The following is a 24,688-nucleotide window of genomic DNA, read 5'->3' as shown; positions in this document are numbered from 1 at the left end:
ATTCATTGATATTGTTCTTTGTTCGTGTTTTGTTCTTCCATTCTCTTCTTGCCTTTTATGGTTTCAACTGGACATTTTAAATGATTTTACCTGCCCTCCTTTCTTAGCATATCAGTTGTACTTTTAGTTTTACATTTTTAGTGGTTACCCTCGAGTTTGCAATATACATTTACAAGTAATCTGAGTCTACTTTGAAATTACATTACACAGCTTTACATATAATGTGAATACTTGATAATAACAAAATATTCGTAATTCCTTCCTTCTGTCCCTCATGCCCTTGAATCATTGCTGTCATTCATTTCACTCATATGTAAGCATACATAAGCATGTATATATATATATACATACATATATATACATGTACATAATTCATTGTTGCTTTTATTATTTTCAGTAAACTGTCATCTGTTAGATCAATTAAGAACAAGAAAAATAAAAGTTTTTAATTTACCTGCATTCCTTCTCTAATGCCCTTTCTTTACATCTAAGTTTCCAAGCTATATAATAACTTTTCTTCTCTGTAAAGAGTTTTTTAAAAAAATAAAAAATGAAAAAAATTAAAGTTTTTATTAACATTTCTTGCCAGGCAGGTCTACTAGTAATAAATTCCCTCAATTTATGTTGGTCTGAGAAAATCTCTATTTCTCCATTTTTGATAGATAATTTCACAGTATATAGAATTCTAGGTTGGTGGGTTTTTTTTTCTCTCAACACTTTAAATATTCATGATATTCTTATACTCTTCTTTTTTATTTTTAATCAACTTTATTGAAGTATAATTTACATACAACAAAATTCACCAACTTTAAAGAGTATAATTCAGTGTTTTAACAAAGGTATAGTCATGTAATAGCCAACAAAATCAAGACATATAACATTTTAATCACCCCAAAACATTCCCTCATTCCTTGTTAGAGTCAGATCACAGTCTCATCACCTGGCAACTCCAAGTGTTCTTTATGTCACTGTTTTTGCCTTTCTAAAATAACATATTTCCTAGTCTTTCGTACCCATCTCCTTTCACATCAAAGAATGTTTTTGAGGTTTATGTTGTGTGCCTCATTGATTTTTTTTCATTGTTGAGTAGTATTCCATTATATGTATATACAACAATTTGTATGTCCATTAATTAGTTGATTGACATTTAGATTATTTCCAGTTTGGAGCTATTTTAAATAAAGTTAGTTGTAAATAGTCACAAAAGATTTTTCACATTGACATATGTTTTCATTTCTCTTGGGTGAATATCTAGGAAAGACTAGCAAGTCATATGATAACTGTAGCCGTTTTAAACTTAGCCATTCTAGTGGATGGGTAATGGCATTTAACTGTGGCCTCATATTTCTCTTATAACTATGTTGAGCATATGTTTATGGCTTGACTGCCACTGGTACAGCTATTTGGTAAAGTGTCTGTCCAATTATTTGCCCATTTATTTATCCAAGATTTTTGTCTTTTTGTTTTTGTTTTTTACACTATATTTCAAGTTCTTTCACACACGTGTATACACACACACACAGACACACACACGCACACACATACACACATAATATTTTCTCCCAACTCTGTGGCTTAACTTTTCATTTTCTTAATAGTGTCTTTTAAATAGCAAAGTTTTATTTTATGGTTCTTACATTTTGTGGCCTCTCAAAACAAAATCTTTGTCTAACACGAGATCACAAAGATTTTTCCTATATTTTCTTCTAGAAGGTTTTTATTTTTTGTTCTTATATTTAGATATATGACACAATTTGAATAAAAAACCCATTTGATTGAGGGAAGGGTCATATAAAGGTTTGTTTTTGCAAATGCTTATCAAATTATTTTAGCACCATTTGTTATGTCAGGGCCTAGGGAAGACTGCCCCAAGATATCCCACAGTGGCATATTGATTATTTTGAACTAAAATCATCTGAGAAGCAGCAGGAACCAGAAGAGCTCTCTAAATCTCCTCTGTCCCTCTAAAAGCAAGAAATAAATTTCCATGATAGGTACCCTCTCCCCTCCTCAGAGCTGAGAGACAACCTCATCACAAGAGATATAAAATCGAAAGTGTATAAACAAACCTTAGATTAGAATGCCTTTACCAATTTACTACGTAAGCATAAATCTTGCTTAGATTCCTTTTTAAAAAAATTTTATTATTAGTTTGAAGTTAGACATTTACGTAGTTTATAAAATGATCCCCCTAATCGCTCTTTCTCTCTGGCTCTCTACCTAGTCATTACATTAATGCTAACTGCATTCCTTATGCCGTGCTCCCCATCCTCATGACCATCTATCAACTACTAATTTGTACTTCTTTAACCCTTCACCCCTTTCTCCTGCCACCCAACCCCTCTCCCCTCTGGCCATCACCAGATTGTCCACTATATTTGTGAGTCTGTTTTTGATTAGTTTGTTCTTCTTGTTCCTTAGATTCCACATATAAGTGAAATCATATGGTATTTATATTTCTCTGCCTGACTTATTTCACTCAGCATAATAACCTCAGGTCCATCCATGTTGTTGCAAATGGTAGGATTTCATTTTTTTTTAATGGCTGAGTAATATTTCGTTGTATATAGGAACCATAACTTCTTTAATCATCTGTTGATGGGCATTTCGAGTGCTTCCATATCTTGGCTAATGTGAACAGAGCTGCAGTGAACATAGGGGTGCATAGATCTTTACTTATTATTGTTTTGGTTTTCTTTGGATAAGTATCCAGAAGTGCAATTGCTGGGTCAAAAGGTATATCCATTTTTAATTCTTTGAGAAACCTCCAGACTGTTTTCCACAATGGCTGTACCAATTTGCAATCCCACCAACAGTGTATGAGGGTTCTGTTTTCTCTACATCCTCACCAACACTTGTTCCTTGATTTATTGATGATAGCCAGTCTGACAGGTATTAGGTGATATCTCATTGTGGTTTTAATGTGCATTTCTCTGCTGATTAGTGATGTTGAGCATATTTTTATATGATTATTGGCCATCTGTATGTTCTCTCTGGAGAAATGTCTATTCAAGTGCCCATTTTTAAATAAAATTCTTTGTTTCTTGGTGTTAAGTTAAATGAGTTCCTAGTATATTTTGAATATAACCCTTTATCGAATGTTCATTGGTGAATATATTATCCCATTCAGTAGGATGTCTTTTTGTTTTGTTGATGGTTTCCTTTGCTGTGCAAAAACTTTTTAGTTTGATGTTGTCACATTTATTTATTTTTTCTTTTGTTTCCCTTGCCTGAAGAGATATATCTGAAAATAAATTACTAGTCACGATATCAGAGAGATTACTGCCTATGTTTTCTTCTAGAAGTTTTATGGTTTCGGGTATTACATTTAAGTTTTTAATCCATTTCAGTTCTGTTCTTCTATACGGTGTAAGAAGGTGGTCCAGTTTCTTTCTTTCTTTTTTTTTCTTTTTGCATGTATCTGTCCAATTTTCTCAGCAACATTCATTGAAGATGTAATCTTTACCCCATTGTATATTCGTGCCTCCTTTGTCATATATTAAGTGAGCGTATACACGTAGATTTATTTCTGGGCTCTCTATTTTGTTCCATTGATCAGTGTGTATGTTTTTATGCTAGTACCAAGCTGTTTTGATTACTGTAGCCTTGTAATATAGGTTGATATCAGGCAGTGTGATATCTCCAACTTCGTTGTTCTTTCTCAAGATTGTCATGGCTATTCGGGGTTTTTTATGGCTCCATATAAATTTTAAGATTATTCGTTTTAGCTCTCTGAAAAATGCCATTGGTATTTTGATAGGGATTGCATTGATTCCATAGATTGCTTTGGGTAGTCTGGCCATTTTAACAATGTTGATTCTTCCTACCCATGAGCATGGTGTATGCTTTCATTTATATCTTCTTCCATTTTATTTTTCAATGACTCATAATTTCCTGAGAACAGGTCTTTTACCTCCTTGGTTAATTTGATTCCTAGGTATTTTATTCTTTTTGATATAATTGTAAATGAGATTGTTTTCTTAATTTCTCTTACATCAGACAAAATAGTTCATCATTGGTGTATGAAAATGCAACTGACTTCTGAATATTAATTTTGTATCTTACTACGTTACTGAGTTCATCGATCGGTTCTAACAGTTTTTTGGTGGAATCTTTAAGGTTCTCTATAGTATCATGTCATCTCAAATAACGAGAGTTTTTCTTCTTCCTTTCCAATTCGGATACCTTTTATTTGTCTTTCTTGTCTTATTGCTATGGCTAAGACTTCCACTACAATGTTGTAGAGGAATGCTGAAAGTGGGCATCCTTATCTTGTTCCTAATCTTAAGGAAAACACTTTTAACCTTTCCCCATTGAGTAGATGTTAGCTGTAGGTTTGTCATATATGGCCTTTATTATGTTGAGATATGTTCCCTCTATTCCCACTTTGCTGAGAGTTTTTATCATAAATGGATGCTGGATTTTGTCGAATGTTTTTTCTGCATCTGTGATATGATCATGTGGTTTTTATCTTTAGATTTGTTAATGTAATGTATCATATTAATTGATTTGTGGATATCGTACCAAACAGCATCCCAGGAATAAATCCAACTTGATCATGGTGTATATTTTTAATATATTGCTGAATTTGGTTTGCTAAGATTTTGTTGAGGATTTTTCATCAGTGTTCATAAGAGAAATTGGCCTATAGTTTTCTTTTTTTGTAATGTCTTTGTCTGGTTTTGGAATCAAGGTAATGGTGGCCTCATAAAAGGAATTCAGGAGCCTTCCCTCTTCTTGAATTTTTTTGGAATAATTCGAGAAGAACAGGTGATAATTCTTCTTTGACTGGTTAAATTTGCTTATGAAGCCATCTGGTCCAGGACTTTTTTTGGAGGGGAGGTTTTTGATTACTGATTCGATTTCATCAGTGGTAATGGGTTGGTTCAGATTGGCTGTTTCTTCTTGACTCAGTCTTGGGAGATTGTATGTTTCTAGGAATGTATTCATTTCTTCCAGATTGTCCATTTTGTTGACATATAATTGCTCATAATATTTTCTTAGGATCCTTTGTATTTCTGTTAAGTCCTTAGTTATTTATCCTCTTTCATTTCTGATTTTATTTATCTGAATCCTTTCTTTTTTTCCCTTGTTGAGTCTGGTTAAGGGTTTGTTAATTTTGTTTATCCTTTCAAAGAACCAGCTCTTAGTTTCATTAATCTTCTGTATTGTTTTTCTAGACCATTTTGTTTATTTCTGCTCTGAATTATTTCCTTCCTTCTCACTTTGGGCTTTGTTTGCTGTACTTTTTCTGGTTCTTTTAAGTGTAAGATTAGATTGTTTATTTGAGCTTTTTCTTGTTCTTGAGGTAGGCCTGTATTGCTATGAATTTCCCTCATAAGACTGCTTTCGCTGTGTCCCTTAGATTTTGAATCGTGTTTTCATTTTCATTTGTCTCTAGGTATCTTTTAATTTCTTCCTTGATCTCATTGTTAACCCATCCATTGTTTAGTAGCATGTTCGTTAGCCTCCATATGTTTGTGTATTTTCCAGTTTTTTTCTTGTAGCTGATTTCTAGTTTTATACCATTGTGTTTGGAGAAGACAGTCGATATTTCAGTCTTCTTAAATTTATTGAGACATGTTTTGTGTTCTAACATGTGGTTCTGGAAAATGTTCCATTTGCACTTGAGAAGAATGTCTGTTTTGCTGCTTTCGGGTAAAATACTCTGAAAATATCTAGTAAATCCATCTAGTCTAGTGTGTCTTTTAGGTCCATTGTTTCCTTGTCGATTTTTTTGTCTGGAAGATCTGTCTGTTGGTGTCAATGGGGTGTTAAAGTCTCCTACTATGAGTGTATTACTGTTGATCTCTCTTTTTATGTCAGTCAATAATTGTTTTATGTATGTAGGTGCTCCTCTGTTGGGTGCATATGTGTTTAACTAGGGTTTTGTCCTCTTAATTTATTGATCCCTTTATCATTATGTAATGCCCTTCTTTGTCTCTTATTATAGCCTTTGTTTTAAAGTCTATTTTTTGCATTTCCATTTGCATGAAATATCTTTTTCCATCCATTTACTTTCAATGAGTGTCATTTGATCTGAAACGGATCTCTTGTACACAGCATATGCGTGGGTCTTGTTTTTTTTTTTTATCCATTCAGCTACCCAGTTTTTTTTTATTGGAGCATTTAATCCATTTACATTTAAAATGATTATTGATAGGTACAGAGTTACTGCCATTTTATTATTCGTATTTTTTTTTCTTTTTTACCCTTTCTTTTTTTTACAGAAGTCCCTTTAACATTTCTTGTAATACTGGCTTGTTGGTGATGGATTCCTTAAGCATTCTCCTATTTCAGAAGCTCTTTATCTCACCTTCAATTTTAATCAATAGCCTTGCTGGTTAGGGTAGTATTGGTTGTAGGTCCTTGCTTTCCATCACTTTGACTACTTCATACCGGTTTCTTCTGGCCTGCGGTGTTTCTGTCAGGAGCTCCCTTGTAAGTAACTAGTTGCCTTTCTCTTGCTGCTTTTAGGATTCTCTCTGTCTTTAACCTTTGCCATTTTAATTATGATGTGTCTTGGTGTGGGTCTGTTTAGCTTCATCTTGTTTGGGACTCTTAACACTTCCGGGATTTGTATGTCTATTTCCTCCACCAGGTCGGGAAGTTTTCAGTCATTATTTTCTCAATCCCTTGATTTTTTATTCTCCTGTGATATGAATGTCGTTAAACTCGATGCTGTCCCTTAAACTATCCTCATTTTTTTTTTTTTGGTTCTGTTTTCTTTTTGCTGTTCCAAATGGATGTTTTCTAATACTTTGTGTTCCAAATCACTGATTTGATCCTCTTCTTCACCTAATCTTCTGTTGATTTCTTCTAATGTATTCTTCATTTCACTTATTGTATTTTTTTGTTTTTGACAGTTTTTTAATAGTTCCTTTGCTTTTTTAATGCTTACTATCTCTTTGCTGAAGTTCTCATTGAGATAATCTATTCATCCTCTAAGATCATTAAGCATCCTTATAACCATTGTTTTGAACTCTTTAACTGGTGGGTCACTTGCCTTCACTTCAAGCATTTTCTCATGTTTCTTCATTTGAGACATGTTTCTTTGTTTTCTCACTTTGGCTGCCTCTCTGTGTTCATTTCTGTGTATTAGGTAGATCTGCTATGTCTCCCAGTCTTAGGCAGATTGCTTTCTGTAGTAGGTGTCCTGTGTGGTCCAGTGGCTCAGTTTTCCTGATCATCTGCTACAGGAGTGTCTTTTGTGTGGGTTATATGTGCACCCTTGTGTGGGTTGTGTGTGTGCCCTTGCTGTTGTTGAACCTCGATTGTTGTCGGCATGTCATTGGGCGAGATTGACTTTGAGGCTCACTAGATGTGAGGATTCACCATGCCCACAGTGTATGAACGGCTGACCCCATGGAGTGGGGTTTTTCCCATGGGGTTCATGCGGTTGTTGAGACCACTCTTTGGTTTGATGCTTCTGGGCTAATTAGGTGGTGCTCTGTTGAGATCTAACATAAGCCTCCAGGTGTGTTGGTCCTGAAGCCCCTTGGGAAGGGTTCATGTGCAGGCCAAGGTCAGCCAGTGCCTGTGACCAGCTCAAGGCTAACTGGTAGGAGTTACAAAGCTGTCCGTGATTGGTCACTGCCTTTGCTAGACCTGGAAGCATGTGGGAGAGGCCCACAGTGTACCAAGGCTGGCTGCCACCAGTACCAGGCCTAGGGTATCTCAGCAAAAGGCTCAGAGTACCCCTAGGCTTGAGGCTGCCTTTTGGCTGCTCTTAAAAATCAGCAGCTGAGAGCCTTGGTGGTACACAAGTTGGATGAGGTATAGGGTACCAGGGAGTCACCAGGGTGGGGCAAGTCATGTGCCCAGGTTAGTGCAGATTCAGATTTGGTGCCAGTGTTAAGTCTGTGGCCACTCAGATCACACCCAGGCTAGCTGCTGCCCACCTGGGACCCATAGGCCCCTGAGATTTGTTCAAGAAATATTGCAGCTTGGGGAAGAGTCGGTTTCCAGCCACTAAATGTGCTCCTGGCTCCTGAAGTTCGTGAGCTGAGGCCTATTGATGTCTGTGGAAGGATCTCCGTGCCCAGACTGTGAGGTGAGGCTGGTTGCCTATCAGCAAAATTGCCACTGGTAATTTGCGAGTTGGGTGAGGTGGAGTCTCAGGGAGCTATGAGGTGGAGTGAGCAGATCTCACCAGGTCAATACAGATTCAAGTGTGGAGGGGAGGGCCAAACACAGGCAAGATGGCACCCACTTGTGGGCTGCTCAGGAGGAAGGCTTAATAAAGGGACAGTGGCAGCTGCCCCTCCAGCCCTCGCCCTGAAGCCACACAACTCAGTCTTTCCCTGTTTGTCTCTGGCACCTCCCAAGCTGCTGTTCCTCTACTAGAACTCAGAGTGAATGCCTATGAGCCAGGGAGTTGGTGCTCAGGCCCTTTAGAGAGACTTCTGGGTTTCTAGCTGCCTTTCGTTTTACTCAGACAGTCAGAATCCCTACTGATTTTCAGAGCCAGGTTTTGTGGAGACTCCTCTTCCCTGTACTGGAACTCTGGGCTAGGGAGCCTTTGTGTGGGGTTTGGACCTTTCACTCCTCCGGGGTACCTCAATAGCTGGTACATCCCTCCCGATGCTCAGCCTCCTCCCAGTGCTCAACCACAACATGTAGGTGTGGGACCAGCTTGTTTCATGTCTCCACCCCTCCCATTCTTGATGTGGCCTCTTCTTTATACCTCCAGTTATAGGAGTTCTGTTCAGCTAATGTTCAGATGGTTCTCCATAATTTGACTGTTACATAATTTAGTTGTAATTTTAATGCAGCCATGGAAGGAGGAATGCATAGCGTTTTCCTCCGTCTTGACCAGAACCCTAAGTAGAATTTTGAAATATTTTATCCTACTTTTTTGTAGAAAAGTTTTAAAACATATATGTATTATCTTTTCCTAATATTAAAAGTTATTGACTACATATTTAAATTAGATTGCACTGCTTGTGCTACTCATCACTTGATCTTTTGGCCTTCGATTCCCATAAAATCTGAATATATCTGTCTTCAGTTTTATATATAGACATTCTAAAGCTAATACTTTTTATCTGCATTACAAGATCAATATTGATTTGGATACCAGTTTGTCACAGATTTCCATAAGATAAGGAAACTATTCTCTAAACCTCAGTGACATGGGTTTAGAGAAGTGGGTCATAATTTAAAAATTTTAAATTACTTCTAAGTCATCTGCAGCAGTTCTTACATGCATGTGGAATACCATAAGAACCTATATTATTTTAGAGGTAGTTATATGCCATTATTTCTGTTTTGCCCATTTTATTGTTTTAGTTTATTTGCCATGAGAATTATTCATGGTTCTAACACAGTATTTTATTCTTCTGAAGTTGTTAAAAGTTACCAAAATCATGGTGACATTTATAGTCATACTGAGCTGTAGAGCATTAAGGCCCTAGATAATCACTACATAAGCGAACACTGTAAGATATACCTGATAAGCCATTTATTAGTAATGGTGGAGTAATGAAGAACCTGTAGAGTCTCTCTGTTCCTTTGATTTCTCTGTGCCAGAATTATATCATGATCTTATGTTCTTAAATTTTTTGAAATTGAATTTTGTCTCAGTTCTTCTCCCAATTTTATTCTTAGAAAATTATCGTCTCCAAGTTCCTAATTCTGGTAGCTGCCCATTACTTGTAGAAAAATATGTAGTTATGAAGATTTTTTAAGTTGATTATAAAATTATTACTTTTCAGTCCTGCTTATTTTCAATTCTGGTTTTTTGATTAGCAAAATATCGACTTATCTTTAGTTCATATATTTGATTGTAGTATTTAAAGTTATATTTTCTGATCATGAATGAATGTACTAAAATATTTTATTACATCTTTTGACAGCATTCAACTATGACATCAACATTGAGGAGATTGGGTGAAGACATATTAAAAGGAGTAGTAACTAAGGGAATTCAAGATAATTCTTTAGAGCATTCTGTGGAGAATAAACCAAAGACAGCTGCTTTCTTTAAGAGTTCCAGTTTACCATTGAGATTTTTGTCAACTTTAATTGTTCTCAAAACAGTCACTCAAGGTAAGCTTTCAAATGTGCTTATAATTTTTCATAAACAACTAGAAGAGAATACTAAATGACAAAGCAATTCTTACATAGTCAAATATGGTTTATGTTTTCAGAATGAGATTTTATGTTGTTTTATAATGGTAGTTGGCAACAGAGACTCTATTGCTGCCCCTGCTCCAAACCTATAATATTATCTGACCCTTTATAGAAAAAGTTTGTCATTCCCTGTACTAGTTTGTAATAAGTTTCGTAAGGGAAAAAATGGCCTTTTTACCATTCTATCCCTCTGTACCTAGCATAGTGCTTGATGTATAATAGTAAAGAAATAATGAATTAAAAATAGTGTTTCAATCAGAGTTGGCCATTTTTAATACACTTTTGGTATACAAATAATAAAATAGTTATTTTGGATTATTAAATATGAGAATTTTTGTTAAAGTCATGCCACCGTACTCAAATAATAAATATACCATTTTTCCTGTTTGTTAAATTATATAGCTCAGACTTAGTTTTTAAGAAGGCAGTGGCAGTAATTTAATTTAATTATTTTCTCTGAAGTGTGTTCTACTTAGTACTCCTAATCATATGGAATTTAAGGAGAAAAACCCCAAACTCTAACTCTGTCTTCTAAGTTATTTTATTCTTTATAGTTATGGTTCTCAAAGTTATAACAAATTGGGTGGTTACTGTTTGAAGGAAATTTATGAGAATGGGGTATTAGCCCTAAATAGAGTTTACCACATGTCAACATACATTATAACAACATTTGATAAAATATAATATTCATTACTGATAAAATTAATGAAATTGAGAAAACAGGAGGGAATTAGGTGCTCCCTGTCACCACTTCTGTGCAATACAGTATTGGACATGCTGACCATGTACAATGAGCCATAAATAATGAAGGATAAATACTAGAAAGGAATACAAAAATCTATTAATTCATGGGTACTCTATATAAATCGAGGACATTCAAAGAAACTGGCTAAGAAATTTATTTAATATAATGTGCTATGTCTGAATATTTATGTTCCCCCCCATTTATGTGGTGAAATCTTACCCCAAGAGATGATGGTATTAAGAGGAGGGCCATTTAGGAGGTACTTAGGTCATGAAGGTGGATCCCTAATGAGTGGGACTAGTGCCTTTATAAAAGAGATTTTAAGGATATTCCTAGGCACTCACACCATACAAGGATACACTGAGAGGTCATAGGCTATGTGCCAAGAAGAAGACCTTCACCAAAATGTGACCACGTTGGTGACGTTTTCTTAGACTTCCCAGCTTCCAGACACTGTAAATTTCTGTTGTTTATAAGCTGCTCAGTCTCTGGTATTTTGTTATAGTGACCCAAATGGACTAGGACATAATTTGTGTTTCAGAAAATGAGCTCTAGAGGAAGTTAATAAAAATTTTTTGGACTTTCGTGACTGTCATGACTATGATTGTAGTATGACTACTATGATTATCGATAATCAGCCATAATATATGTGGATAAAGAAATCTTATTCATATAAACAAAACAAAAAATGTAAAATCTGGATATTAATCTAATATGGTATCTGTAAAACCTCTTTGTGAAATATAACGGCATAAAGATATGAATAAATAATGGATGAATAAACAGATTAATAAAGATTATTACTGAAGTTAAATGGTAGAAATAAAGGACTTTCATTCTTACTGGGGAAGTATATTAAAAACTATAAGGTAACCCAAGTGGCCTAGTGTAATAATATCAATTAAAATTCCAATATAGTTTGTATAAGTTGAACGAGTGGTAGGAAAGTTCATTTGAAAAAATATTCATAATAAATATGATAAAACAGCAATACAGAGATAGGGGCTTGCCTTAGCAGATTTTAAAACAACCACAATATATAATAATAAAATATGTGTAATATTGATTTAAAATATCAAAATAGGACAATAGGAATAATCCAGAAATGACACAGAATTAGTACTTCCTATATACTTATTGAATTAATGAATTTGATTGCTTCTTTCTGCAAGTCATTTTTTTAAGAACATAGAAACAAGAGACAGTCCCTGCTCTCAAAGGCATTAGAATCTAGTGGTTAAGTAAATTATAAATATTTTATTCTGCTTCATCTTATAATTAATGACACTAGAAGTTTAAATAGTGCTACTCATTAAAGAGAAGTAAATTACTTCTGGTGTTATGAGGAGATCGGGAGAGGATTTAGTATAAAGAATCAGCATTTGATATGAACCATCTAGGGTGTGTAGGATTTCATAGGTGTAAAATAAAGAGAAAGGCCATTCCTGAGGGAAAAATATAAATAAATGCTTGTAATTGTGAAAGAGCTTGGCATGCAAGAAGACCAGTGAGTTACGTGAAAAGGTGGTGGGATCACAAATGTTCCTCAAATGCCGTTTATATGAATCTCAAAACAAAAACAAAAACAAAAACAAAACATTACCTTTGGTTTATCGTCTCTTAAAAACATACAAATCATGTCATACCATGTTTTTATACAACTTACTATTTTCACCAACAGTGCATTTGCAATTTATTCATATTGAAATAGTACCTAGTGAATTTTAAGCTCTCTGTTAACATAAACAAAGGCTATAACCAAAGAGTTCACATAATGTTATCTCTTTCCCATCCCAGTTACTTCATAACTGTCTCACTTTGTTCTTATGAATCTTGTCTTTTCAGCCAGGGTGCCTCTTTACAAAACCTGTTTACGCATTTCTCTGTCCTGTAGCCTTTTTGGTAAAGTCTTCGTGTGAAGATAGAAAACTTCCAGTAGCTTTCAGTCAGATTTTTTGTTATTGTTGGATATTTCTGAAAAGTGTTTATATTTTTAAATATAATCTAAAGTTTAGGATATAAAATGGAAGTTGAAAAATCAGACTAAATAATTCCTCATTAATTTAAGAAACTTTAAGAAACATATTTTATTTTACTTTTCATTTAAATACATGAATACAGAATTAATGCTATTTCCTTAGTTTGAAAAATTATGTGTTTAGGTGTATTTTTCTGATTGCGAAAATGGTTTAAAAATTTTTTTAAGAAATCTGGAAACCACTTAGAACTCATTTAGAAATATGTCTCAAAGCTAAACAAATATAATAAAGTCACAGGATACAAAATCAATATACAAAAATCCATTGCATTCCTATATACTAACAATAAAATTTTAGAAACAAATGGAAAAAAAATTCTTTTACATTAAAATAAATAGCTAGGAATAAACTTAATAAAGCACATGAAGGACCTATACCCTGAAAACTACAAGACATTATTTTAAAAAATTGAGAAGACAAAAAAATGGAAAACTATTCTGTGTTCATGGATTGGAGGAATCAACATAGTTAAAATAACCTTATTACCCAAAGCAGATTTAACGCAATCCCCATCAAAATTCCAGCAGCATGTTTTAAAGAAATAGAACCAAAAAAATCATCAGATTTGTATGGAACCACAAAAGACCCCAAATAGCCAAAGCAATCCTGATAAAAAAGAAGAAAATGGGAGGTATCACATTCCTTGACTTCAAATCATAGTACAAAGTGACAGTAATCAAAACAGCATGGTATTGGCAGAAAAACAGATACACAGACCAATGGAACAGATTTGACAGCCCAGAAATGAACCTCATATATATGGGCAAATCATATTCAACAAAGGAGCCAAAAACATACAATGGTTAAAGGAAAGCCTCTTCAATAAATGTTACTGGAAAAACTGGAAAGTCACATGCAAAAGAATGAAACTGGACTACTGTCTATCATCACCAAAATTAAAATAGATCAAAGACCTAAATATAAGACCTGAAACAATAAACTGCATAGAATAAAACATAGGTACTAAATTCATGGAACTTGGAATTAAAGAGGATTTTATGAATTTAACCTCAAAGGCAAGGAAAGCAAAAGCAAAAATAATGGTATTATATCAAACTAAAAAGCTTCTGCTCAGCAGAAGAAACCATCAGCAAAGCAAAAAGGCAACCAACCAAATGGGAAAAGATATTTGCAAACAGTGTCTCTGATAAGAGGCTAATTAAAATATGTAAAGAACTTAAAAATTGAGCAGAGGACCTAAACAGACACTTCTCCAGAAAGACTTAAAAACAGCCAACAGATATATGAAAAGATGCTCAACTTCACCAGCAGTTAGGGAAATGCAAATCAAAACCACAATGAGATACCACCTCATACCTGTTAGATTGGCTGTTACCAACAAGACAAGTAATAACAAGTGTTAGAGAGGTTGCGGGGAACTCTCATACACTGCTAATAGGAATGTAAATTGGTACAGCCACTATGGAAAACAGTGTGGAGGTTCCTCAAAAAATTAAGACTAGAATTAACTCAGCAATCCTTCTCCTGGGCACTTACCCAAAAAATTTGAAAACATTTATCCATAAAGATATATGTACCCCAGTGTTCATTGCAGCAACATTCACAGTGGCTCAGACATGAATATAACCAAAGTGTTCTTTGACAGATGATTGCATAAAGAAGATGTAGTACACATGTACAATAGAATATTACTCAGCCATCAGAAAAGATGAAATACTGCCATTTGTGACAAGACGGATAGATTTTGAGATAATCATGCTAAGCAAAATAAGGCAGAAAAATTTGAGAACCACATGATTTCACTCATGTGGGATTAAAACTGAAAGCAGCAAATGAACAAGACAACAACTGATAGACACAGACAACAGTTTAAAGGGAAAGGAGGGATAAAGACAAGGGTAAAGGGGGTCAAATATATGGTGATAGAAGGAGATTTGACAGGGTGGTGAATACACAGTACAACATACAGATTATTATTGAAGTGTACACTTGAAAACCTATATAATTTTATTAACTAGTGACACCCCTAATAAATTAAATAAATAAATAAAATCACCTAGAATAGTCCAGAAGTATTAGTATGTAAATTGGTGGTTGAAACAATCTTTTAGATCTAATTTGGTATAGACAAGCTTTGACGGGTAGAATCAAAATTTTTAAATTAGTTAAAACATTACCAAACAGGTAGAACGAATGTGATTAACTGAAAGTGTATTGGTTATCTTATTAAAAATCTAAATGATACATTTAAAAATATTAAAAGGTGTTTAAAAAGTTACAGATTGTCTTATGATGTACAAAATTCATCACTCTCCATAAACACATTCTCCCCCAATTTTGATTAACTGACAAAGCTAGTAAAGGGAAAGTTTGGTTCCCCAAGTTATAAAACTATCCCTGATTTGCCTCTTTATGACACACACATCTGTGATTAATTTTATTTTCCAATTTAGTTTTTTTTTTTTTTTTTTTGGTAACATTTTATTTCTATTTTTTGAAAAGACTTTATGGTAAAATGTTACCAGCTGCTAAATCTAAGTGGAAGTACTACAACGTGGGTGTCTGTTATACTATTTTCTTTTTCTCTGTGTTTGAAAAGCTCAATATTAGTCTTTTGAAGTTAAAAAAGTTTTTAATGAAAGCTTTGAGAGATTTAAAAACTGTAAGCTTCCATGGGAAATAAGAATGAGACCCCAGAGAGGCCCCTAGATCCTTTGATTATTTAAAAAGACAGCCATATGTTTATGTAGCTCATCCTAGTAGTCGGTCTCATGGAAAAACAGCTCTGTGGCTAAAGAATAGATGTGACTCACGAAAAAGGGAGAGCTGTTGTGGTCTGTAGTTAAAGATGTTGGAGAATTTGGGAGGTAATTAAAGTTTAATATTTTATTACTTTAATATCCCAGTGGGCATTATGAATCTCTAAGACTGGAATATACTGTATGCTTTATTTCCAAACTTATTTAACTTTAAAACCCTTTGCGTAAGAGCAATGTACAGGACTAATTTTCTGAGGAAGACAATTTACAGTTTATGAAGTGCCATTGTAATACCTTATGAAGATTTACATGACCCTGAGAAATATTTTCCCTATCTCCATGTTTCAGGGAGAGAAAATATTAAGAAAGGTGAGTAGCTCCAAATTCACATGTTATTAGGTTCAAAAGCTGATCAACTGATTCAGTTTTGACATTGTGTTTTCTGCCTTCATTGTCAGATGCTCCAGAGAGGTGAGTAGGCTGAGGGTTGAAAGGAGGCTATTGGATCCCAATTTATATACAAACATACCTTGGAGATACTGCGGGTTTAGTTACAGACCATAATAAAGCAAATCTTAATTTTTTTGTAAAAAATGCAACGTCTGTGAAGCACATTAAAGCAGCACAATAAAACGAGGTATGCCTGTAATCTTTGGATACAGAAAAGCAACCTGAGTAAAAGGGCCAAGAAAGGAAAAAGACATCTAGTTAATACCATAAGGAGACATGATTAAATAGACTGTCTTAATATGCACTGCAAAAATTCTAGAAGAAATGAAAATTTAAAAGCTTTTAAATCAGAATAATTGACTTTCCTTAACTCTAGTAAAAAGGTATTTCCTATTTTTAAAATAGAAGTATCAGTTATATTGATAAATTTAGTAGAGAAAAAATATAAATGTCTTAGATAATACACATAATAAATGCTTAACCCAAGAATAATATGCCTGCCAAGAAGGACTCCTTGTGATTATCAGGCCCAAATTCAGAACTAGAGTCTAGCAGCCATTGTTTACACAGGCCTCTCATGCACACTGTGTTTCACTGAAAAGCCACAGACCTGGCTGCCAAGCCTTCTGCACTATGCTCCTGCCATCTGAGTTGATCCTTATAAACCAGCTCCTAGATCAAAATCTGACCAGTAGGATTGAGACTTTCTCATCCAATCAGAGCTGTGCAGCTTTATCATCTTTACTGACCAATCAGAGTGGCTCCATTCCAACCAGTCAGGACGGTGCTTTTTGGACCAAATAGGATTTGGAGTCGTCATTTGCATGAGAACAGACCAATCAGGGACCAGGGGTGCGAACTCCCTATAAGTCAACTTCACCTCTGTCTCAATAGAGCACACTTTCAATTTCCTTCGAAGACTGTTTCCTCAGCTGGAGTGACAACATCAGAACTGGAGCTGTCTCCCTGGAGTGGAGTGGAGCAGAGCTTTAACACTGGAGCTCTAACATCGAGGCCACCTCACCTGAGCCTTTTCATAGCTGTGCTGTATCATAATTTAGCTGTATCACCATTGAGCTATTTCACAATTGAGTTATTTGCACTAGATAAAATCTCTCCTCTCATCACACCACAAATTGAGAACTCTTGTTGGTGTTGAATTGGCAGTGATGACTTTTGATTTACAATATATACATCTGTAAGATAATTCCTTCTTTCTATTAAATGAATAGTGCAAATAGATTGTTCATATAATAATATAGATAATACTTGGTATAAATTTGACATTATAATGCTAAGCTCTTTGTACATTATCTCTGAATATTGTTATCCCTATATTAGTGGTGATTAGTTCACAGAGGTTAGATAAGTGTGCCAAGGCCACACGACTAGTATTTGACAATCTGATCTAGGTCAGCTCAGCTCTTTTCATATTAAAGCCCACCCTCTTGACCTTACTGTATGACTTCCTAAGAGCATATACTTCCTGAGATAAAGAAATAACAACAACAGACACATAGCACTTATTACTATGTTATGGGCTAAGCACTTTACATATGCTCATTTAATCCTTACAAAGTTATGAGATGTCAGTATTAGTATCTCAATTTTATAAATCAGAAAATTGAGACGTAGAGAGGTTAAGCCTGCACTCTTAATCACATGCTGGGCTGAATCTCTGAAATAAAATTTAACTGTCAGATATAACCTCATATCCACTACACTTATAAAAGGAAAATGATTGTATATAATAAATCATTGAGAAGAAACATACAATTTTAATGTATTATAAATTATAATAATTTTTGAACTGCATTCCTAAAATATATCATAACTTTTCATAAGATTTATTGCAAGGAAACAATTCAAAAGGTAAAGAAGTTGAAAGGTGTTAATGTGTTGTTTGTAATAATGATAAAAGTTAAATAACTGACAAACCCACAATTGGAATAATAAAGGAAATGAATATTAAATGGATTCTTTCCCTGTTTCTGGTATTTTTCTAGTCATTCACTTGGTTATTTCAAACTTATTCCTCACAATAACCTTATTAGGTAGGTGGTATGGTCATTTTTACAGAAGAGCCAGCTGAGAATCAGGCAGATGTATGGGACCCAGATCTTTCTTGACTCCAAATAACCAGGCCCTTAACAATATCATGAGGCAGCACAATGTTATATGTCATTAACAATTATAAGTATGTAGATATGGGAATCAATATGAAAACATTTTAATAAAACCTTCAACATGTACATGCTCATTTTATCTGGGTAAAGATGATAATAAGAATTTTATTTGATTTGTTTTAGAGACAACTTTCTTTTTAAATTAAAATATACTCTCTTTTTAAAATGTGTGCATCTGGGCTAGTTCTACTGTCCTGCCTTACTCAATACTTGGCCCCAAGTTTTCCAGATTGACATATTTACAAATTATGTACTTCAGACCTAGAGAAATATAGGGAATTGTTGCCACTCACGCATAACAGGAAGGTTTGACTTAGTAAGACAACAGTGCAATGTAGTAGTTAAGAACTTCAACTCAGCTAAGTTTTGAATCCCAGCCCCATCACTAGCTTTGTGACATTGGGCAGGTCCCTTTTCTGGTTTTCCACCAAAGGTTTTTTTTTTTGTCGTTGTTAGATTAAATAAGAATGAAGGTTTAGCAAAGAATCTGGCATATAGTAAGCTCCTAATAAACTAGCTGCTATCATCGTAAACATCATTATTTATTACTACTTGACTTATAAGAGTTGGTTTTACTCGAGATCAGAATTGAGGTCTATAGACTGCATTATTAGATTTCTATTGTTGCATAATAAGCCATCAAACACTTAATTGCTTAAAAACCATATATTTACTAGCTCACAATCTTCCACTCAGCTGCGTGGTAGGGCTGGGCTGGGCTGGGCCGGGCTCCCTTGTTCTCGACTGGGCTTTCTCACATATCTGTGGCCTTTCTCTGCTTTGTCTCTCATTCTCAAGCAGGTTAGCCTGGGCCTGTTTAGGTGGTGTCAGTAAACTGCCCAACTGGAGACTGGAAGAGGCAGGCCACTTGAAGGCCACGCTCAGGCTTCTAACACCCAAGTGTCATTTTTGCTGCATTCTATTGGTTAAAATCAGAAGATTAGCCCATATCCAACAGGTGGACAATAGAGTTCACCTCTTGATGGGAGCTGCTGCAAAAGTTTCTATTTTTTTTAATCTACCATTTAGACTATAATAGAAAACCCTATTTCATGCTAATTAAGATCAACAAATTGATTTTTAATAGGGAATAACAAGGTTATAGTTAAATATCAGGATATTTTTTAAAGACAATGATACACATAAAAAGAAATCAGTTTTAATACTATTGGTAACTAAAACTTTAAAAGTACTCTTAGAAATTGAATTGGTCTTATTTTTAGAAAATCTTCACTATTAGGAAAATTAAAATGAGATATAATTTTTAATTCTCCTTAAAAGATAAGGCCACTTAACCAAATACCATTTTCTACCCCCCCCCAAAATTAATAAAGAACAATTTGCAAACTTCATGATATAGCATTCAGCCTATTTAATCTCAGGTGATCTATTAATAAGTGAAGTAATTTGCATCAAATACAGTAGGCGGCATAGGAACTTTTGTTCCTGTGAAGAACTGAGTTCAGGATTCACCTCTACTCTTCTTCCTGAGTTTTGCTAAATATAGGTCTTTAAATAAGGCAAATCTGAACAGAATCTAGCAACTTTGCTTAATGTAAATTACATTTACTTGCAGTTTTATTTTATTAAACTACAAAAATTAAGTACAATAATGTTAATGTTCCTTGAACTAAATTCTACCAAAAGTAAAAATGGAGCGAACCAGAGAGAGGCACAGATCTTAATTTCTCAAAATTCTTTTATATGTATTTTAATTTCATACAGATTATTCTCGACTTCTCATTCTTAATAGATTTCTTAATTATTACTAAAGTAATAATTACTTTAGTAATAATTATTTTAGTAATAATTAAGCTGAAACAACAAGAAATGCTGTAAAAGGCCAGAAGACAGTTAATTTTAATGGGGTCATTCTGTCATATTTTCAGAACACTCTTAAGTATTCTTTAAACAGAAATTTCAGTAGAAAAATTAACACTTGTACTTGACCAGCATGAACAATTTTTTATTCCTTTGACTAGTATATTGAAATAAGAGTTTTAGAAAACATAATTTTTGTACATTTAAAAGTACAATGTAAAATCGTTGTAAGAGTAGTGACTTGGGTTGTTTGGTTTATTCAAATGTAATGCTATTGAGTATCTTAATGTCTCATTTGCATTGATTTTAGTTAAATTAGTGCTTCTTAATCTTGACTTTATAAGCTTCCTAGTCATCTGTGGAACATCTTTAAGAAAGTTCCAGGGATTCTGATCTGGCAGGTGCCATCATAGCATTGGCCTTGGTAAATAATTCTTAGTGGCAGATATATCACAAAAGTAACACATCCAAATTCTGAAGTTGGTTCTGAATGGCTAAAGTTTTATCTTTTTTAGGAGACAAAAATCCTCTTTTAAAACCCATTCAGCAAGTTTGTATAAAGTTATATTTTGAAATGGGTAAACATTTAGAAAACAGCAACAACAACAAAAAATATAATCTCAGAAGCTATCATTAAGATAGAAATACTAATGGCTGTTTAAATTTTTGAAAGCATGTTGTAGTTATACTCACATATGGAATATAAACATTGCTTGTGCTATTTACTATTAAACATCAATGGTTTTCTTGAAATAAAGAAGTATGGTTTATTGTTATTTCAATGTTAAAATGAAAATTCTGAATTAATAATAATGTAATTCCTCTTCTCTCTTCCCATTTGAGTTCTAACAAATTAGGGGGAAAATATCTAAATTTAGACTGTAATCTCCAGTCATTTAATTTTTGTTTCCCTTTGTGCCTTCTGTTTTTGATTACCATCTAGACTACTGATATGGGAGTTGATTTTACAAATTGTTTTTCAGCTGATTATCTGGCTCAGGCATTTGATTCTCTTTGTTTGGACTTGAAGACAGATGAAGGAAAAACCTTATTTTTGGAGTATCAAGCTGTTCCAGTGATAGTAAACCATCTAAGAATATCCAGTAAAGGAATCCTATCCAATGTTATTGATAGTTTGCTTCAAATGACAGTGGAATCTGGTAAGTTTTAAAGTTTATACACACAAAGTAGTGACAGTGAGATGATTTTTCTAATCTGTTCTGAATGTATAATTCTATATCTCAGACACCACTGCATTTTATAATATAAATGCTTAAAAATATTTTTGACAGTTGTGTAATCATTAATAACATCACTAAGTTATAAAACGCAACCCTTTGTCCAAATTTTCACTAACTTAACACAGTTTCCAATAATCATCTTGGTTATGTGTCTATACTCTGCAAATGTTGCTTATTTATTCAAGCTTATTCTTTGTTCTCTTTTGTCTCATCACTCATACAGATCTGTTCTTATATTCCCTGTTTGTTCAGAGTGAGCGAGATCATCTAATGTGTCTTCACATAAAGTGAGAATAATGACAGCCATATTCCTGTTGTTGCTGCTTTACCCTTACTGTTTTATTGGAGGCTACTCTTTGATGTTCATATTTATAATATTTTGCAGTCTGTGTTTTTTGTCCTTTTTGGTTTTTATGTTGGTATAACATAAAGTTCTTTTAATATGTTATTGCTATTCCTAACTTTGCCCAGATATGTATAGGGATATTGAACATAAATATTTTCATTGGCTTTAGTTGGCTTTGCTCTTTGAAGCACAGATAACCTCTTGACTTATAACAAGCAGCCATTTTGCTTCAGTAATTCTTTCTCATTTATAGTTTTGTCCTCTTCCCTATTCCTTTTCCTTCTACAGCACTTCTAAAATTAAATTGTTTGTGCCTTTCAGATGGTGGAAACTAAAAATAGAAAGCCATGGCACAGTGTGATAGTAAGCAATCTGTGTTACTTAGTGCTCCTTGCTGATGAATCCCTAATGACTGGGTGCATATGCTTCTAAAACTAGATCTGATGAGTGTATGGTTTCACATTTTCAATTCACTTTTATATACAATCTCATTTTTCTTTTATAATATCACTCTGAAGAAGGCCTGATAGCAAACTTAAGACCTAGAAAAATTAGGTAACTTTTCCATAGATTTCATAGCTACGCAAAGGTAGAACTTGGTCTTGAAAATAGGTCCCTGATTTTAGATGTAAAGTGCATTCTACCATATAGCATCATGGTTTTCCAGGTTTGTTTCTTTCTCCTGCCCCAAAATGTCAAATTTTCACTGACATATTTTTAAAATATTTTTAGTTGTTTGTAACTGTTAAGTTATTGGACTTATAGTTGGAGAACTAGCTACCTAGATAAGTAAATTTGGGGTTTTGTATCTTAATGTACTAATTTAAAGTATAAAGCAAAATGTGAAAAGTTAGTAGACTGAGACAGAGACCCAAGATTACTTGTTTAAGTGGGTAGATTTCCAGCTAGTTTCATAGGATTTTTTTTTTCTAATGAGAAAAATAAAAATCCTACCAGATGCAAATATCTGTTCATCAGAAACAAATCTGTCTCAATATGTCTGACAGAGATGGAATCTTGTAGCAAAAGGAAAACTAAAATAAAATTATGAAATAATGGACCTGCTTGGGTGAAATGACTTTGTGGCATCGTAACATTCACATTTGGAAAAATAGATTAGTCAACAGATACTCAGTTTTTTCACATTTGTTTACCTTTGTTCAAGTTATGCTCAAATCCAAGGTTATTGTTTCTTGCTCAAATTGAGTAAATAAAGCAATTTCTAATGTTGAGTGCTACAATGTCATATTGGTTTTAGTGATGGGAAACTTTTGGAAGATCTGAAACAGTAGATTTTTGATAACATTTATATTTGTTTTCTTGATGTAATTTTAGTCAGCCCACAAAATTTGTTGAAGGGATAAATGAATGATATTAAAATACAGCAAATACTTCTGTAGCTATTGGTTTTATTTCTGTTTTTTCTCAATTTGAAATGGGAAACTTATTTCATAAGTATATAAATTATATACATAATTTCCACATGCCATTTTTTAAAAATTCATAGGAGAAAGTTGTCAGAAAAGAAATCTTGATAGAATTGATTTGCAGATGGCTTATATCACCCATTCATGTGCATTAGTGGCCAGCTGTTTGTGAGGCTCCATGTTTTAACCATTCTGTTTGCAGTGTTTTGCTGATCCTTGGGGCTTCCTCTGAAGCCTGTTTGGGGCTTCAGAAGCAAGGAGTTGGAAGGAGGTGTCAGTGGGCTGATCTCTAGTCCTGGACTACCCAAAGTGCCTAGTATATTGGTTAACTAGAAGATCAGTATAGAAACTGTGTTCAGAAGCCTGTATTATAATTTAACAGTAATTTTATATCTGTTAAATCCAATAATAATTTAAAACATTTGGACTTGTATTTTGTATATTTTATTTTCTAGTGTTTTTTTAATGGTATGGTAAAAAAATAAACTAAAACACATTAAATTTTGAAAAGCTTGAGCCAATGATTTGAATGGTGCAGCACCAAGACTAAAAATGGTTATGGCTACTTTGCAGGTAGGGCCTAGGACAGAGATTTTTATAGAGAAGACATGGGAGCAAAATAAGTTAATTGACTGTAACTTAAATATTTGCCTTATTTGGGAAATTTTAGTTATTTGACTGTTATTATAGTTGTTCTTGAGTTTCATTTTCCCAGACTCAAGAAAATCTAGTTGACCGTTTATGACTAGTTTTTGATTTTTGTTATCTGAGATTCAGGTGCACTGACTCTGGCTTAGGTTTTGGTTTGTTGAAGTAGGCTATGCTTCCTAAGGCACTAGAGCTACCCCAGACTAATGGTTTCCTTGTTTAACTATTTTAACAGTATTTTGTAGAAGTGTGATGGATTCTCTGCTGAACTGGAAATTTTAAAAGACTGGTGCTTAGTTTGAGAAACAGTAGCATACTCCATCTCTATGGATACTTTATGTTAAACTATGTTATATAGTTAGTGCTGCTGCAAGAGGTTTTCTTCTCTTCTCCGCTCTGAAATTCATCTTTTCAGATATGAGAAATGTTATTAGCTGCATAGGTATTGTTTTTTGAAAGCTGCTAAAATGCATTTCTGTAAGTGTAAGTTAAGATCTGCACATCAATTTACCTCAACATATATATTATGAGAACAATTTTTTTTTTAGATTGTGGGGTTCAGATAATATCTGTTTGGAGCATGAGTGTTCCAAACAGATATAATAATTTAGTAGTGTTGCTTTTAGAAAATTACTTTGTGGTTTCTTTTTCTTTTTCCTGTCAGTGGTTGAAAGCTGTTATTCACCTATCTAGATTTATCTGTGTAAGAACTTGAGTCTTATTTTATTTCAAAAATTCTTTTTTTGTCAGACTTAAATAGAGGGATTTAAGTTTATATTATATAGTTTATTTTCTTTTGTGGCCTAGAAACCACCTTATCTAATGTAAAATGTTATTATTTATCTCTTGGATGGCAATAATGTATTTGAGTACGTTTTGCAAACCTTATTTTTTTAAGTAAAGTTTATTTTTATTATAAAAATAATAGAAA

General features: G+C 33.8%; 1 protein-coding gene across 17 annotated transcripts in view; it reads left to right on the top strand.

Annotated features, from left to right (window-relative positions):
• Nucleotides 1–24,688, top strand: part of CCDC138 (coiled-coil domain containing 138) — a 165,210-nt gene that overhangs the window by 30,672 nt on the left and 109,850 nt on the right. For 15 of the 17 annotated variants that reach the window (XM_025048480.1, XM_025048483.1, XM_025048481.1 and 12 more), the window contains 2 exons: nt 9,858–10,050; nt 21,079–21,255. The exons of 1 other annotated variant lie outside the window; for it this stretch is intronic. In XM_025048480.1, coding sequence (XP_024904248.1) covers nt 9,858–10,050; nt 21,079–21,255 — 370 coding nt within the window. Of the gene's footprint in view, nt 1–9,857; nt 10,051–21,078; nt 21,256–21,559; nt 22,743–24,688 lie in introns of those variants that run through there. One more of the 17 variants, XM_015591247.2, reaches the window with a different exon arrangement.

The sequence above is a fragment of the Pteropus alecto genome, unplaced genomic scaffold (assembly GCF_000325575.1).
Source record: "Pteropus alecto unplaced genomic scaffold, ASM32557v1 scaffold55, whole genome shotgun sequence".
NCBI lineage: Eukaryota > Metazoa > Chordata > Mammalia > Chiroptera > Pteropodidae > Pteropus > Pteropus alecto.
This window is presented reverse-complemented; position numbering and strand designations above follow the sequence as displayed.